Source organism: Prunus avium, chromosome 3, assembly GCF_965620075.1.
Source record: "Prunus avium chromosome 3, drPruAviu1.hap1.1, whole genome shotgun sequence".
Lineage (NCBI taxonomy): Eukaryota > Viridiplantae > Streptophyta > Magnoliopsida > Rosales > Rosaceae > Prunus > Prunus avium.
In genome coordinates, this window is record NC_142286.1 from 21107865 (window position 1) to 21124231 (window position 16367).

General features: G+C 39.8%; 1 protein-coding gene and 1 non-coding gene across 2 annotated transcripts; both read right to left on the reverse strand.

The window, feature by feature from the left end:
• Nucleotides 1-2697: 2697 nt before the first annotated feature.
• On the reverse strand, nt 2698-2804 carry LOC148295732 (small nucleolar RNA R71). The gene has a single exon (XR_015834828.1). It is a non-coding gene; the product is annotated as a small nucleolar RNA R71 (small nucleolar RNA).
• A 1360-nt stretch (nt 2805-4164) lies between these two features.
• LOC148295733 (uncharacterized) lies at nt 4165-6576 on the reverse strand. The gene is made up of 3 exons (XM_088250579.1): nt 5460-6576; nt 4479-5366; nt 4165-4328 (listed from the first exon to the last, which is right to left on the reverse strand). The coding sequence occupies exons 1-3, from the start codon at nt 6574-6576 to the stop codon at nt 4165-4167; spliced, it is 2169 nt and encodes a 722-aa protein (XP_088106705.1).
• Nucleotides 6577-16367: the final 9791 nt, after the last annotated feature.

Consider the following 16367-nt stretch of genomic DNA (forward strand, 5'->3'; position numbering starts at 1 on the left):
CCAAAGTTGGGCCACACTTCTTGTCAGTCCAGTTTCGTAAGTCACCTTGCAGGTCTCATTTCAGCAATCTGCACAATTCGGATGAGGAGACATTCTTCATAGAAGTTGTTCAATTGGGTGTCTAGTATAACATATCCAAACTTCAGCCCAATTGAACATATGTGGAGTCCTTAGCCCGTCCAACACTGAACCATGCTCAGGAGGATTTGCAGCTGCCAGCTTTGAGCCTTGTCTCCTCCTTTGAGCCATGTGCCTCACCCATGCTGCAACTGACTTTGGATCCAACATAATGAGTGAAGTGGGGAGACATTCCAGCTATGAAAGTCTAAAGGATCAAGTTGGTACATGCTGGAGTTATTATAGAGAAAGCATGTGCATGCATGTAAAGCATAAATGAAATGAAGTCAATTCCAGTCTCTGTTCGGCAGCCAAATTGCAAGGCCCAAAACGCATACTTCTACTACTCCGATGGGAATACTTTCTTCATAGAAGTTGTTCCAATGGGTGTCTACTATAACATATCCAAATTGGAGCCCCATTGAATAAGTTTTGAAACCTCTGGCCTTCCTACACCAAGTCTGGTTCAGAAGACTCGTTTTTGTTCAACAACCAAAAGAAGACCACATGGGTTGGCAGCAAAAGGCAGCCACAATTGATCACCTTTGATCCCATGTGAAGAAAGCTTGAGGTGCAGCAAAAGAAGTATGGGATGGGATTGATTCCAACCACACTAACATAGACAAGATGAAGTGGGAGTTATGGGTTGTATTAAATGAGGAATGGTGGTGTTGGATTTCATCATGATGTTCCTCCCTCTTAGCCCTATAAATAGAGGAGTCTTCAAGCTACAAAATGCACTTCAGCCATCCTCCACACTTCCATCATCCATAAATCATCCTCATACATTCCCACAACCCCAAACACTCAAGCAATCAACCCAATACTCTAAACTGCCCCAAAATCACCAAAACAGCTCCAGAAAACCTCCCTTCCATTTCCCTACGAATTTCCTCTTTCTCAGCCATCACCACTCACTCAAACTCATCTCAAATCACCTCCATATCCTTCATACATCCTTCTAGACGTGGAGAAGCTCTTGGAGAAGCATTGGACACTACAAGAACTTCAGAAAAGGGTTTTTCTACTCTTATGGCATTCATTATGTTTTCCCATTTCTATTTTAGTTTCTTTTCCATTATGAGTAGCTAAATCCATAACTAGGGCTTCGATGTAACCTAACATGAATATTCTGGGTTTATAAGTTTGGAGTTTCAAGTTTGATTCATGATTCATGTTCTTATTCATTATGCTTATAAGTTAACATGCTTGTTTGAATGATTGATCACCATTAGAACTTGTTTGTTAACTATCTTGGTTTGAATTAAGAGTAGACACCATGCTTTAATTCGAATTGAACTATGAATAGGAAGAGTATGTATGGACATTCGATAACAGGGATTAGATACATGCTTGGTTGTTTAAATTGTTCTTCTATGCTTAATGGGTTCCTAATGCTTAATTTTAGGTTAGACAACAAATGATCAAATTAGGGAATTAGGAACACAAGGTTAGGACCAAACACCATGGCCTAATCATACTTTAGCTAGAATCAATCTTTGAATCTGAATTAGACTTGTTACTTGACTCCATATAACCCAGAATTGAATTGTTATGGTGATTCGAATGCCCTAGTCTCCAAATCTGTTTTCCAACTCTTAAAACCACTCTTTGTTACACTTGTTTATTTGCTTTCATTTGCAATTTCAGTTTGCTCACTTCCTTTCACAATCACAATCACTCTCACTTTAATTTCTGTTTTAGACTTAACTTCCTAACTTCTTGAATTCGGTAATCTACGTACATAACTAATTTGAACTTCTCAGTCTTCGTGGGTACGACCTCGTACTTGTCTTGCTATACTACTAATTGCCCCGTACAATTGCGAGTTAACATAATAATTAACAACAAATTTTGGCGCCGTTGCCGGGGACTGAACGAAAGTTCTTCCCTGGTTATGTGCCCAAGGTTACCCTATTCTTTTTAGTGTTTCTAATTAATCTAATTTTCTGTTTCAGGTAGTTTATGTCTAAAAGACCGTTCCTTGAACAAGTGAGGTCTTCGTTCCAACGCTCCAAATCTTTGAACGCAGGACCATCGTTGCAACCCAACCGGGTGATCTCTGAAGTTCATAATCGTCTAGAAAGAGAGTTGTCAACTGCAAAAGAGCAAGCTCTTGCCACATTTACAAGTATTGCTCTCCACACTGAACTTCCTGGTTCTTCACCTTCAAATTCGGAAGCAAGTTCAGACCAAGAAGAAGAAGAAGAAGAGATGGCTGCCAATGAGTTCATGGGAGAACTTGATATCCCAACAATTCCAGCATCTCCTTCAAGCATTTTGCTGCCCACTGTAGCTCGAAATTATGAGCTTAAATCTTCTCATCTTAATATGCTGCCTTCCTTTTATGGTTTACCTAATGAAGATCCATTAACTCATATAAAGGATATTTTTAATGTTGTGAGTTCTTTTCCCTTGACAGGTGTGACAGAAGATCAACTTCGAATGAGAGTGTTTCCATACACTTTGAAGGATAAGGCGAAATATTGGTTGAATTCTTTGAAGCCTGGTTCACTCACTACATGGGCTGCCATTCAAAAGAAGTTCTTGGAGAAATACTTCTCCACGCAAAAGACCGACATGCTTAGGGATAAGATCTTGTTATTTGCACAGCAAGATGATGAATCGTTTTGTGAAGCATGGGAGAGATTCAATGGGCTGCTCAACCAATGTCCTCATCATGGGATTCCATTGAAGCTTCAAATGCGTATGTTTTATAAAGGACTAACCCCTTCTAGTCATAATATAGTCACCAATTTTGCAGGTGGTTCTTTTAAAACCAAAACTCCAGAAGAAACATACGAACTCTTTGAGGAGATAGCAATGGAGACCCAACATACGGATACAAGAGGTAAACGTGTTATTAGTGGTTCTAATGATGCTTCTAGTGTGCAGATTTCAAAACTGGAACAAAAGCTAGATGCTCTTCTTGCATTAAACTCAAGAAGCCCTTCGAAGGAAGTGTGTAGTATTTGCGAAACTCCTGACCATGCTACCATAGCTTGTCCACTTGGGGCTGGATATCCAGAATTTGTGCAAGAGCAAGCTAAGTTGGTAAATTCCTACAACCAAGGTCCAAGAAATGATCCATACTCTCAAAGTTATAATCCAGGTTGGAGGAATCATCCAAACTTTTCATGGAGGAATACTCAGAATCAAGCCAATCCCCCTTCATTCCAAAAGCCACAACAAACATCATCATTGGAGGATATAGTTAAGCAGATGGCAGTCAACCAATCCAATTTCCAGCAAACTACACAAGCTGCCATTGCCAAATTGGAAGTTCAAATAGGCCAATTAGCTGCTGAAATAACTCAAAGAGCACCTGGGAAATGGCCAAGCCAAACCGAGATCAATCCAAAGAACCAAGAAGCCAAGGCCATTTCATGTGCTCAGATAAGGTAAGATCATTGATAGTAAAGTTGATTCTAATCTTTCAAATGATGTTGTGATTGTAGAAGATGAAGAGGAGGAGACCACGGCTACAGAAGGGGAACATCTCAAAACTTCTCAATCTGCTCCTAATGCCAACTCAGATTCTCAGGAATCCAAACAATTCCAATTGCATAAGAGAGATGACAAATTTGTGCCACCACATCTTCAAGAAGATAGATACGTGCCACCCGCTCCATATGTTCCATCGATTCCATTTCCAGGCCGTCTTAAGAAAGCAAAGCAAGATAAGGCTTTTAAAGAGATTTATGATATTTTGAGTAAAGTTAATATCAATTTGCCTTTGCTTGATGTTATTGAACAGATTCCTGCATATGGAAAGTTCATCAAGGACTTGAAAACTCACAAGCTCAATTTCACTCCAAATGAAGATGTAAAGCTTGACCAGAATGTAAGTGCTGTGTTGCAAAGGAAGCTTCCACCCAAGGACGGAACCAGGAATTTTTATAGGGGTGGGCTAATTTTTTTTTTCCAATAAGATATCTAACATAAACTTGTTTGTCATAAAGTAATATATACATAAACACCAAATTAAACACACATTGTCAAACCTCAAACAAATAATACATTGCTTAAAAAAAAAAAAGAGCTTACCTAATGAAGTGGAACCCTACGCTCCTTGAGTGCATCAAAGTCATCAATTATTGAATCTGAATCAATGTTCACCGAAATTTCTTTCTCGATATAGACAATAAGGGAATCTGCAAGATACTCATCCTCCATCTTGTTGCGAAGTACAGTCTTAACATGCTTCATAGCTGAAAATGCTCATTCTGTAGTTGCTGTAGATACTGGAAGAGTTAACACTAAACGAATCAACCTATCAATCAAATAATAAGTCTTTGCTCTGTTCGTTTTGATGAATCCTAGACATAGTTCAGAAAGAGTAGACATGTTTTGAAAGATACCATGATGTTGGTCAAACTTAAAAAGTTCTAGCTGACATCTCAACAAACGCAAGTCTTTAACACTGAAATCATCGGGATAAAATTTCTCTGCAAGTTTGCAAATATCATCAATCTTAAATGCTTTAAAATCATTGCTAGGGTCCAAAGCAGAACTAAGAATAAGAAGTTCCATTGTTCCTTCACTGAATCTACTGTTTAATTCTTCCAATTGATAATCTATTGTATCATTGAATAAATCAACCCGGTAATGATGCTCATTTGTAATATCATCATGTTGTTGACAATAACGACGCGTACCAACTTTATAACGAGCATTCATATCTGGCATATCAATGTCATGCTTTTTGCAAAATGATTCCACATTTTCTAAGAAAATATCCCATCCATCCAATCTAAATTTCTTCAGAACATCTTTTGTACTACGAACTAAATTCATAGCTGTCAAGATATCTTGAGATTTATTTTGTAATGCTCGACAAAGGCTATCAGTAAATCCCATTATTTTTTCTAACAAATGCAAGACAAATATGAACTTGTAAGATGTCATCGCTTGGAAAGTACCAGTAGCTTCCCCACGTATAGAGTTAGAGGCTCCATCCTTAATCAAGGTCTCAACAACTGTACAAGATGCATTATACATATCTATTAAGTCTGAACAAGAATCATAATGAGATCCCCAACGAGTAGCTCCAGGCCGATGCAAAGTACCAATCTGATTAGCCCCTTTACCTGTCGCACGTTCACCAGTACCCAACATATTTGCAATATCCATTTTTTGAGTAGATTGTAACTGACCATGGCGCTTGGGGGAAGCAGTGATGAGATTGATAATTGAATTCAATGTTGAAAAGAACAACCAAATAGAAGCCACATCTTTTGACGCAGCAACTAATGCTAATTGTAGTCTGTGAGCAAAACAATGCACATAATATGCATAAGGACAATCTCTAAGAAATAATGCTTGTAGTCCATTCCATGCACCTCTCATGTTGCTAGCACCATCATATCCTTGACCTCGCATTTTATCAATTTGGAGATTAGAATTAATAAGGACCCGAGATATCTCTTGTTTAAGTGTTAAAGAACTAGTATCTTCAACCCTCACAATCTCAAAAAAACGTTCTCGTACAAAACCATCCTTATCAACAAATCTTAACACAATAGCCATTTGCTCTCTATTAGATGCATCTTTTGCTTCATCAACTAGAATACAATAATGCGATTCTCCAACTTCTTCACGAATTTTAGTTCGAACTTTGTCTGCAAGAATATGCAAAATTTCCTTCTGAATCAACCCTGAGATATATTTAGCATTTCCAGGAGCATTATCTAAAACAACTTCATTAACTTTGTCATTCCATTGAGCTGTATATTTTATCAATTCAACAAAATTTCCACGATTCATTGAGTCTATCGATTCATCATTACCTCTAAGAGCACATGCTTGAAATGTAAGCCACCGAACACTCTCAATTGTTGCCTTGAGCCGTAATCGGTTCTTTAATATTTGCTCTTTCGGTTGTTTCTGAATAACTTTCTCAATATGTTGAGATGATTTCATTAAGTCCTCAGCACATCTTATATAGTTGTTATGTGGTGAAGATGGACCTCCAACATGAAGCAGAAATGCACAATTCTTTCCATCATTTACTCTTTTCCAATTGTTGAACCCATCAGTAATTAGTGCAGACCTACTTGCTGGATTTTTTTCAAAAACAAAACATGGTAAACAATATGCCATGTGTGATGAAGGAGAATACTCTAACCATGGAAACTGTGAGAACCAAGAATATTGAAACCGACGTCTCTGTTGCCCGAACACGGTCCTTCGATACTCAAAAAGTTTAGGTTGATAAGGCCCCAATTTGATATAAGCCCTTCGAACCTCATCATGTTGATTAATGGGGTATTCACAAATTGCAATGCGTTTCCCTGGATCCCGTTCTAAACAAGTAGCATCAAATTCTTTAGGGCCAACTATTTGAGATTCAAGATGAGTAGGTTCTTCCGGAATCGAAGTATCATTCCCACTTTTTTTAAAGAATGAATCAATAGTTTTTCCTCTCTTTGTCAATCTATTATTATCATCATTTGACATTATGTCCAAACAAGAAATAATACTATAAAGATAGAGAAGCAATAATGCTAACGCAATCAGCAATCCAAAATATGCAATCCAAACTGCATAAAGCAAAATATGTAATAGTTTATTGCATTGCATTTGCAAATTGCATCTACTGCCATATACCATCAAGAACTATAGATAACATACGCCAAAATTTCAATTAAAAAAAATCAATAAGATTATTGTACCTGAAGAGTGTATTGTAGCCTTTGGTAGAATTCCAATTTCAAATTTCCTTATTTTCTCAATACCTGTAGAAATACATATAAACCCAAATATTAATTTAAAATGACATTTTATCATTTACCAAATGCGCCATAAACACATAAATTGAATTTTGAAATACAAACTACAATGATGAAGTTTACCTCTTGTGAGGAAATCAGTATCGCCGGCTCATTCATTATCAAGATGCAAGAGGAAATCAGTATCGCCAAGAGTAAGACCAAGAGAAACGAAAACAGAGAAGAGAGCTGAAGGTTAATAGGGAAAAGAGAAGAATGTCTGCGATGGGAGAAGAGAAGAATGTTTTTTATTAGTTTATTATATTAAAGACAAGGAATGTGATGAGCTTTGTTGTTTTGTCAAACTAATATTAAACAAAAGAAAAAAGCACAAGACAAGGGAACATGTTCGGCTGACATTAGGCACAGATGATGGGCTAATATTTTTGGGAGTCAAAATAACCGTATAAAATCTGCACTCAGTTTAATATTTTAAAATTTTTGCACTGGGCTAGAGCCCACCTGAGCATATACACAGGTCCGCCCTTGACTCTAGGTACACAGCCAGATACTCTAAACTGCCCCAAAACACCAAAACAGCTCCAGAATATGGTGGGAGGAGTCATTTGGTGAGTTTTGAGTGAAATCCAATCCCAAGAAGTATGGAATACACCAACCACTCCAATTAGGAACGAACTGCCGTTGAACTTGAATTGTCCAATTTCTCACACCTATTGATTTCGGATCGAGCCCAAAACATGGGCAACATCATAATATGGTGGGAGGAGTCATTTGGTGAGTTTTGAGTGAAATCCAATGGCTAGAAGTATGGAATACACCAACCAATCCAATTAGGAACGAACTGCCGTTGAACTTGAATTGTCCAATTTCCCGCACCTATTGATTTCGGATCGAACCCCAAACTTGGGTAACATCATAATATGGTGGGAGTTGTCATTTGGTGAGTTTTAACTGAAATCCAATCGCTAGAAGTATGGAATACACCAACCACTCCAATTAGGAACGAACTGCCGTTGAACTTGAATTGTCCAATTTCCCGAACCTATTGATTTCGGATCGAACCCCAAACTTGGGCAACATCATAATATGGTGGGAGGAGTCATTTGGTGAGTTTTGAGTGAAATCCAATCGCTAGAAGTATGGAATACACCAACCACTACAATTAGGAACGAACTGCCGTTCAACTTGAATTGTCCAATTTGGAACACCTATTGATTTCGGATCGAGCCCAAAACTTGGGCAACATCATAATATGGTGGGAGGAGTCATTTGGTGAGTTTTGAGTGAAATCCAATGGCTAGAAGTATGGAATACACTAACCACTCCAATTGGGAACGAACTGCCGTTGAACTTGAATTGTCCAATTTCTCGCACCTATTGATTTCGGATCGAGCCCAAAACTTGGGCAACATCATAATATGGTGGGAGGAGTCATTTAGTGAGTTTTGTGCGAAATCCAATCGCTAGAAGTATGGAATACACCAACCACTCCAATTAGAAACGAACTGCCGTTGAACTTGAATTGTCCAATTTCCCGCACCTATTGATTTCGGATCGAAACCCAAACTTGGGTAACATCATAATATGGTGGGAGGAGTCATTTGGTGATTTTCGAGTGAAATCCAATCGCTAAAAGTATGGAATACACCAACCACCACAATTAGGAACGAACTGCCGTTGAACTTGAATATTCCAATTTCTCACACCTATTGAGTTCGGATCGAGCCCAAAACTTGGGCAATATCATAATATGGTGGGAGGAGTCATTTGATGAGTTTTGAGTGAAATCCAATCGCTAGAAGAACGGAATACACCAAACACTCCAATTAGGAACGAACTGCCGTTGAACTTGAATTGTCCAATTTGGAACACCTATTGATTTCGGATCGAGCCCAAAACTTGGGAAACATCATAATATGGTGGGAGGAGTCATTTGGTGAGTTTTGAATGAAATCCAATCGCTAGAAGTTTGGAATACACCAACCACTCCAATTAGGAACGAACTGCCGTTGAACTTGAATTGTCCAATTTCTCACTCCTATTGATTTCGGATCGAGCCCAAAACTTGGGCAACATCATAATATGGTCAGAGGAGTCATTTGGTGAGTTTTGAGTTAAATCCAATCGCTAGAAGTATGGAATACACCAACCACTCCAATTAGGAACGAACTGCCGTTGAACTTGAATTGTCCAATTTGGAACACCTATTGATTTCGGATCGAGCCCAAAACTTGGGCAACATCATAATATGGTGGGAGGAGTCATTTGGTGAGTTTTGAGTGAAATCCAATCACTAGAAGTATGGAATACACCAACCACCCCAATTAGGAAGGAACTGCCGTTGAACTTGAATTGTCCAATTTCTCACACCTATTGATTTCGGATCGAGCCCAAAACTTGGGCAACATCATAATATGGTGGGAGGAGTCATTTGGTGAGTTATGAGTGAAATCCAATCGCTAGAAGTATGGAATACACCAACCACTCCAATTAGGAACGAACTGCCGTTGAACTTGAATTGTCCAATTTGGAACACCTATTGATTTCGGATCGAGCCCAAAACTTGGGCTGTTCGTAATATGGTGGGAGGAGTCATTTGGTTAGTTTTGAGTGAAATCCAATCGCTAGAAGTACGGAATACACCAACCACTCCAATTAGGAACGAACTGCCGTTGAACTTGAATTGTCCAATTTCTCACACCTATTGATTTCGGATCGAGCCCAAAACTTGGGCAACGTCATAGTATGGTGGGAGGAGTCATTTGGTGAGTTTTGAGTGAAATCCAATCGCTAGAAGTATGGAATACACCAACCACTCCAATTAGGAACGAAATGCCGTCGAACTTGAATTGTCCAATTTGGAACACCTATTGATTTCGGATCGAGCCCAAAACTTGGGCTGTCCGTAATATGGTGGGAGGAGTCATTTGGTTAGTTTTGAGTGAAATCCAATCGCTAGAAGTACGGAATACACCAACCACTCCAATTAGGAACGAACTGCCATTGAACTTGAATTGTCCAATTTCTCACACCTATTGATTTCGGATCGAGCCCAAAACTTGGGCAACGTCATAGTATGGTGGGAGGAGTCATTTGGTGAGTTTTGAGTGAAATCCAATCGCTAGAAGTAAGGAATACACCAACCACTACAATTAGGAAAGAACTGCCGTTGAACTTTAATTGTCCAATTTCTCACACCTATTGATTTCGGATCGAGCCCAAAACTTGGGCAACATCATAATATGGTGGGTGGAGTCATTTTGGTGAGTTTGAGTAAAATCCAATCGCTAGAAGTATGGAATACACCAACCACTCCAATTAGGAACGAACTGCCGTTGAACTTGAAATGTGCAATTTGGAACACCTATTGATTTCGGATCGAGCCCAAAACTTGGGCAACATCATAGTATGGTGGGAGGAGTCATTTGGTGAGTTTGAGTGAAATCCAATCGCTAGAAGTATGGAATACACCAACCACTCCAATTAGGAAGGAACAGCCGTTGAACTTGAATTGTCCAATTTCTCACAACTATTGATTTCGGATCGAGCCCAAAACTTGGGCAACATCATAATATGGTGGGAGGAGTCATTTGGTGAGTTTTTAGTGAAATCCAATCGCTAGAAGTATGGAAAACACCAACCACACCAATTAGGAACGAACTGCCGTTGAACTTGAATTGTCCAATTTGGAACACCTATTGATTTCGGATCGAGCCCAAAGCTTGGGCAACATCATAATATGGTGGGAGGAGTCATTTGGTGAGTTTTGAGTGAAACCCAATCGCTAGAAGTATGGAATACACCAACCACCCCAATTAGGAAGGAACTGCCGTTGAACTTGAATTGTCCAATTTGGAACACCGATTGATTTCGGATCGAGCCCAAAACTTGGGCAACATCATCATATGGTGGGAGGAGTCATTTGGTGAGTTTTGAGTGAAATCCAATCGCTAGAAGTATGGAATACACCAACCACTCCAATTAGGAACGAACTGCCGTTGAACTTGAATTGTCCGATTTGGAACAACTATTGATTTCGGATCGAACCCCAAACTTGTGCAACATCGTAATACGGTGGGAGGAGTCATTTGGTGAGTTTTGAGTGAAATCCAATCGCTAGAAGTGTGGAATACACCAACCACTCCAATTAGGAACGAACTGCCGTTGAACTTGAATTGTCCAATTTGGAACACCTATTGATTTCGGATCGAGCCCCAAACTTGGGCAACATCATAATATGGTGGAAGGACTCATTTGGTGAGTTTTGAGTGAAATCCAATCGCTAGAAGTATGGAATACACCGACCACTCCAATTAGGAACGAACTGCCGTTGAACTTGAATTGTCCAATTTGGAACACCTATTGATTTCGGATCGAGCCCAAAACTTGGGCAACATCATAATATGGTGGGGGGAGTCATTTTGGTGAGTTTTGGGTGAAATCCAATCTCTAGAAGTATGGAATACACCAACCACTCCAATTAGGAACGAACTGCCGGTGAACTTGAATTGTCCAATTTGGAACACCTATTGATTTCGGATCGAACCCCAAACTTGTGCAACATCGTAATACGGTGGGAGGAGTCATTTGGTGAGTTTTGAGTGAAATCCAATTGCTAGAAGTATGGAATACACCAACCACTCCAATTAGGAACGAACTGCCGTTGAACTTGAATTGCCCAATTTCTCACACCTATTGATTTCGGATCGATCCCAAAACTTGGGCAACGTCGTAATATGGTGGGAGGAGTCATTTGGTTAGTTTTGAATGAAATCAAATCGCTAGAAGTATGGAATACACCAACCACTCCAATTAGGAAAGAACTGCCGTTGAACATGAATTGTCCAATTTGGAACACCTATTGATTTCGGATCGAGCCCAAAACTTGGGCAACATCATCATATGGTGGGAGGAGTCATTTGGTGAGTTTTGAGTGAAATCCAATCGCTAGAAGTATGGAATACACCAACCACTCCAATTAGGAACGAACTGCCGTTGAACTTGAATTGTCCAATTTCTCACACCTATTGATTTCGGATCGAGCCCAAAACTTGGGCAACATCATAATATGGTAGTAAGAGTCATTTGGTGACTTTTTAGTGAAATCCAATCGCCAGAACTATGGAATACAGCAACCACTCCAATTTGGAACGAACTGCCGTTGAACTTCAATTGTCCAATTTGGAACACCTATTGATTTCGGATCAAGCCCAAAACTTGGGCAACATTATAATATGGTGGGAGGAGTCATTTGGTGAGTTTTGAGTGAAATCCAATCGCTAGAAGTATGGAATACACCAACCACTCCAATTAGGAACGAACTGCCGTTGAACTTGAATAGTCCAATTTGGAACACCTATTGATTTCGGATCGAGCCCAAAACTTGGGCAACATTATAATATGGTGGGAGGAGTCATTTGGTGAGTTTTGAGTGAAATCCAATGGCTAGAAGTATGGAATACACCAACCACTCCAATTAGGAACGAACTGCCGTTGAACTTGAATTGTCCAATTTGGAACACCTATTGATTTCGGATCGAGCCCAAAACTTGGGCAACATTATAATATGGTGGGAGGAGTCATTTGGTGAGTTTTGAGTGAAATCCAATGGCTAGAAGTATGGAATACACCAACCACTCCAATTAGGAACGAACTGCCGTTGAACTTGAATTGTCCAATTTCTCACACCTATTGATTTCGGATCTAGCCCAAAACTTGGGCAACATCATAATATGGTGGGTGGAGTCATTTGGTGAGTTTTGAGTGAAATCCAATCGCTAGAAGTATGGAATACACCAACCACTCCAATTAGGAACGAACTGCCGTTGAACTTGAATTGTCCAATTTGGAACACCTATTGATTTCGGATCGAGCCCAAAACTTGGGCAACATTATAATATGGTGGGAGGAGTCATTTGGTGAGTTTTGAGTGAAATCCAATGGCTAGAAGTATGGAATACACCAACCACTCCAATTAGGAACGAACTGCCGTTGAACTTGAATTGTCCAATTTCTCACACCTATTGATTTCGGATCAAGCCCAAAACTTGGGCAAGATCATAATATGGTGGGAGGAGTCATTTGGGGAGTTTTTAGTGAAATCCAATCGCTAGAAGTATGCAATACACCAACCACTCCAATTTCGAAAGAACTGCCGTTGAACTTGAATTGTCCAATTTCTCACACCTATTGATTTCGGATCGAGCCCAAAACTTGGGCAACACCATAATATGGTGGGAGGAGTCATTTGGTGAGTTTTGAATGAAATCCAATCGCTAGAAGTATGGAATACACCAACCACTCCAATTTGGAATGAACTGCCGTTGAACTTGAATTGTCCAATTTCTCACACCTATTGATTTCGGATCGAACCCCAAACTTGTGCAACATCATAATACGGTGGGAGGAGTCATTTGGTGAGTTTTGAGTGAAATACAATCGCTAGAAGTATGGAATACACCAACCACTCCGATTAGGAAAGAAATGTCGTTGAACTTGAATTGTCCAATTTCTTACACCTATTGATTTCGGATTGAAACAAAAGCTGGGGTAACATCATAATATGGTGGGAGGAGTCATTTGGTGAGTTTTGAGTTAAATCCAATCGCTAATTTCTCACACCTATTAATTTCGGATCGAGCCCAAAATTTGGGTAACATCATAATATAGTGGGAGGAGTCCTTTGGTGAGTTTTGAGGGAAATCCAATCGCTAGAAGTATGGAATACACCAACCACTCCAATTAGGAACGAACTGCCGTTGAACTTGAATTGTCCAATTTGGAACACCTATTGATTTCGGATCGAGCCCAAAACCTGGGCAACAACATAATATGGTGGGAGGAGTCATTTGGTTAGTTTTGAGTGAAATCCAATCGCTAGAAGTATGGAATACACCAACCACTCCAATTAGGAACGAACTGCCGTTGAACTTGAATTGTCCAATTTGGAACACCTATTGATTTCGGATCGAGCCCAAAACTTGGGCCACATCATAATATGGTAGGAGGAGTCATTTGGTGAGTTTTGAGTGAAATCCAATCGCTAGAAGTATGGAATACACCAACCACTCCAATTATGAACGAACTGCCGTTGAACTTGAATTGTCCAATTTCTCACACCTATTGATTTCGGATCTAGCCCAAAACTTGGGCAACATCATAATATGTTGGGGGGAGTCATTTGGTGAGTTTTGTGTGAAATTCAATCGCTAGAAGTATGGAATACACCAACCACTCCAATTAGGAACGAACTGCCGTTGAACTTGAATTGTCCAATTTGGAACACCTATTGATTTCGGATCGAGCCCAAAACCTGGGCAACAACATAATATGGTGGGAGGAGTCATTTGGTTAGTTTTGAGTGAAATCCAATCGCTAGAAGTATGGAATACACCAACCACTCCAATTAGGAACGAACTGCCGTTGAACTTGAATTGTCCAATTTGGAACACCTATTGATTTCGGATCGAGCCCAAAACTTGGGCCACATCATAATATGGTAGGAGGAGTCATTTGGTGAGTTTTGAGTGAAATCCAATCGCTAGAAGTATGGAATACACCAACCACTCCAATTATGAACGAACTGCCGTTGAACTTGAATTGTCCAATTTCTCACACCTATTGATTTCGGATCTAGCCCAAAACTTGGGCAACATCATAATATGGTGGGAGGAGTCATTTGGTGAGTTTTGAGTGAAATCCAATCGCTAGAAGTATGGAATACACCAACCACTCCAATTAGGAATGAACTGCCGTTGAACTTGAATTGTCCAATTTCTCACACCTATTGATTTCGGATCGAACCCCAAACTTGTGCAACATCATAATATGGTGGGAGGAGTCATTTGGTGAGTTTTGAGTGAAATCCAATCGCTAATTTCTCACACCTATTAATTTCGGATCGAGCCCAAAATTTGGGTAACATCATAATATGGTGGAAGGAGTCCTTTGGTGAGTTTTGAGGGAAATCCAATCGCTAGAAGTATGGAATATACCAACCACTCCAACTTGGGCAACATCGTAATTTGGTGGGAGGAGTCATTTGGTGAGTTTTGAGTGAAATCAAATCGCTAGAAGTGTGGAATACACCAACCACTCCAATTAGGAACGAACTGCCGTTGAACTTGAATTGTCCAATTTGTCACACCTATTGATTTCGGATCGAGCCCAAAACTTGGGCAACATCATAATATGGTAGGAGGAGTCATTTGGTGAGTTTTGAGTAAAATCCAATCGCTAGAAGTATGGAATACACCAACCACTCCAATTAGGAACGAACTGTCGTTGAAATTGAATTGACCAATTTCTCACACCTATTGATTTCGGATCGAGCCCAAAACTTGGGCAACATCATAATATGGTGGGAGGAGTCATTTGGTGAGTTTTGAGTGAAATCCAATTGCTAATTTCTCACACCTTTTAATTTCGGATCGTGCCCAAAATTTGGGTAACATCATAATATGGTGGGATGAGTCATTTGGTGAGTTTTGAGGGAAATCCAATCGCTAGAAGTATGGAATACACCAACCACTCCAACTTGGGCAACATCGTAATTTGGTGGGAGGAGTCATTTGGTGAGTTTTGAGTGAAATCAAATCGCTAGAAGTGTGGAATACACCAACCACTCCAATTAGGAACCAACTGCCGTTGAACTTGAATTGTCCAATTTCTCACACCTATTGATTTCGGATCGAGCCCCAAACTTGGGCAACATCTTAATATGTTGGGGGGAGTCATTTGGTGAGTTTTGTGTGAAATTCAATCGCTAGAAGTATGGAATACACCAACCACTCCAATTAGGAACGAACTGCCGTTGAACTTGAATTGTCCAATTTGGAACACCTATTGATTTCGGATCAAGCCCAAAACCTGGGCAACAACATAATATGGTGGGAGGAGTCATTTGGTGAGTTTTGAGTGAAATCCAATCGCTAGAAGTATGGAATACACCAACCACTCCAATTAGGAACGAACTGCCGTTGAACTTGAATTGTCCAATTTGGAACACCTATTGATTTCGGATCGAGCCCCAAACTTGGGCAACATCATAATATGGTGGAAGGAGTCATTTGGGGAGTTTTGAGTGAAATCCAATTGCTAGAAGTGCGGAATACACCAACCACTATAATTAGGAACGAACTACCGTTGAACTTGAATTGTCCTATTTCTCACACCTATTGATTTCGGATCGAGCCCAAAACTTGGGCAACAACATAATATGGTGGGAGGAGTCATTTGGTGAGTTTTGAGTGAAATCCAATCGCTAGAAGTATGGAATACACCAACCACTCCAATTAGGAACGAACTGCCGTTGAACTTGAATTGTCCAATTTGGAACACCTATTGATTTCGGATCGAGCCCCAAACTTGTGCAACATCATAATGTGGTGGGGGGAGTCATTTGGTGAGTTTTGAGTGAAATCCAATCGCTAGAAGTATGGAATACACCAACCACTCCAATTAGGAACGAACTGCCGTTGAACTTGAATTGTCCAATTTGGAACACCTATTGATTTCGGA

Coding starts and splice junctions, on each gene's coding strand:
- LOC148295733 (XM_088250579.1), bottom strand. CDS start 6,576: ATGTCAAATGATGATAATAATAGATTGACAAAGAGAGGAAAAACTATT. Junction 5,367..5,459: donor TGGTGCTAGCAACATGAGAG/GTGCATGGAATG, acceptor AATTAGCATTAG/TTGCTGCGTCAAAAGATGTG. Junction 4,329..4,478: donor TAAGTTTGACCAACATCATG/GTATCTTTCAAA, acceptor GAGCATTTTCAG/CTATGAAGCATGTTAAGACT.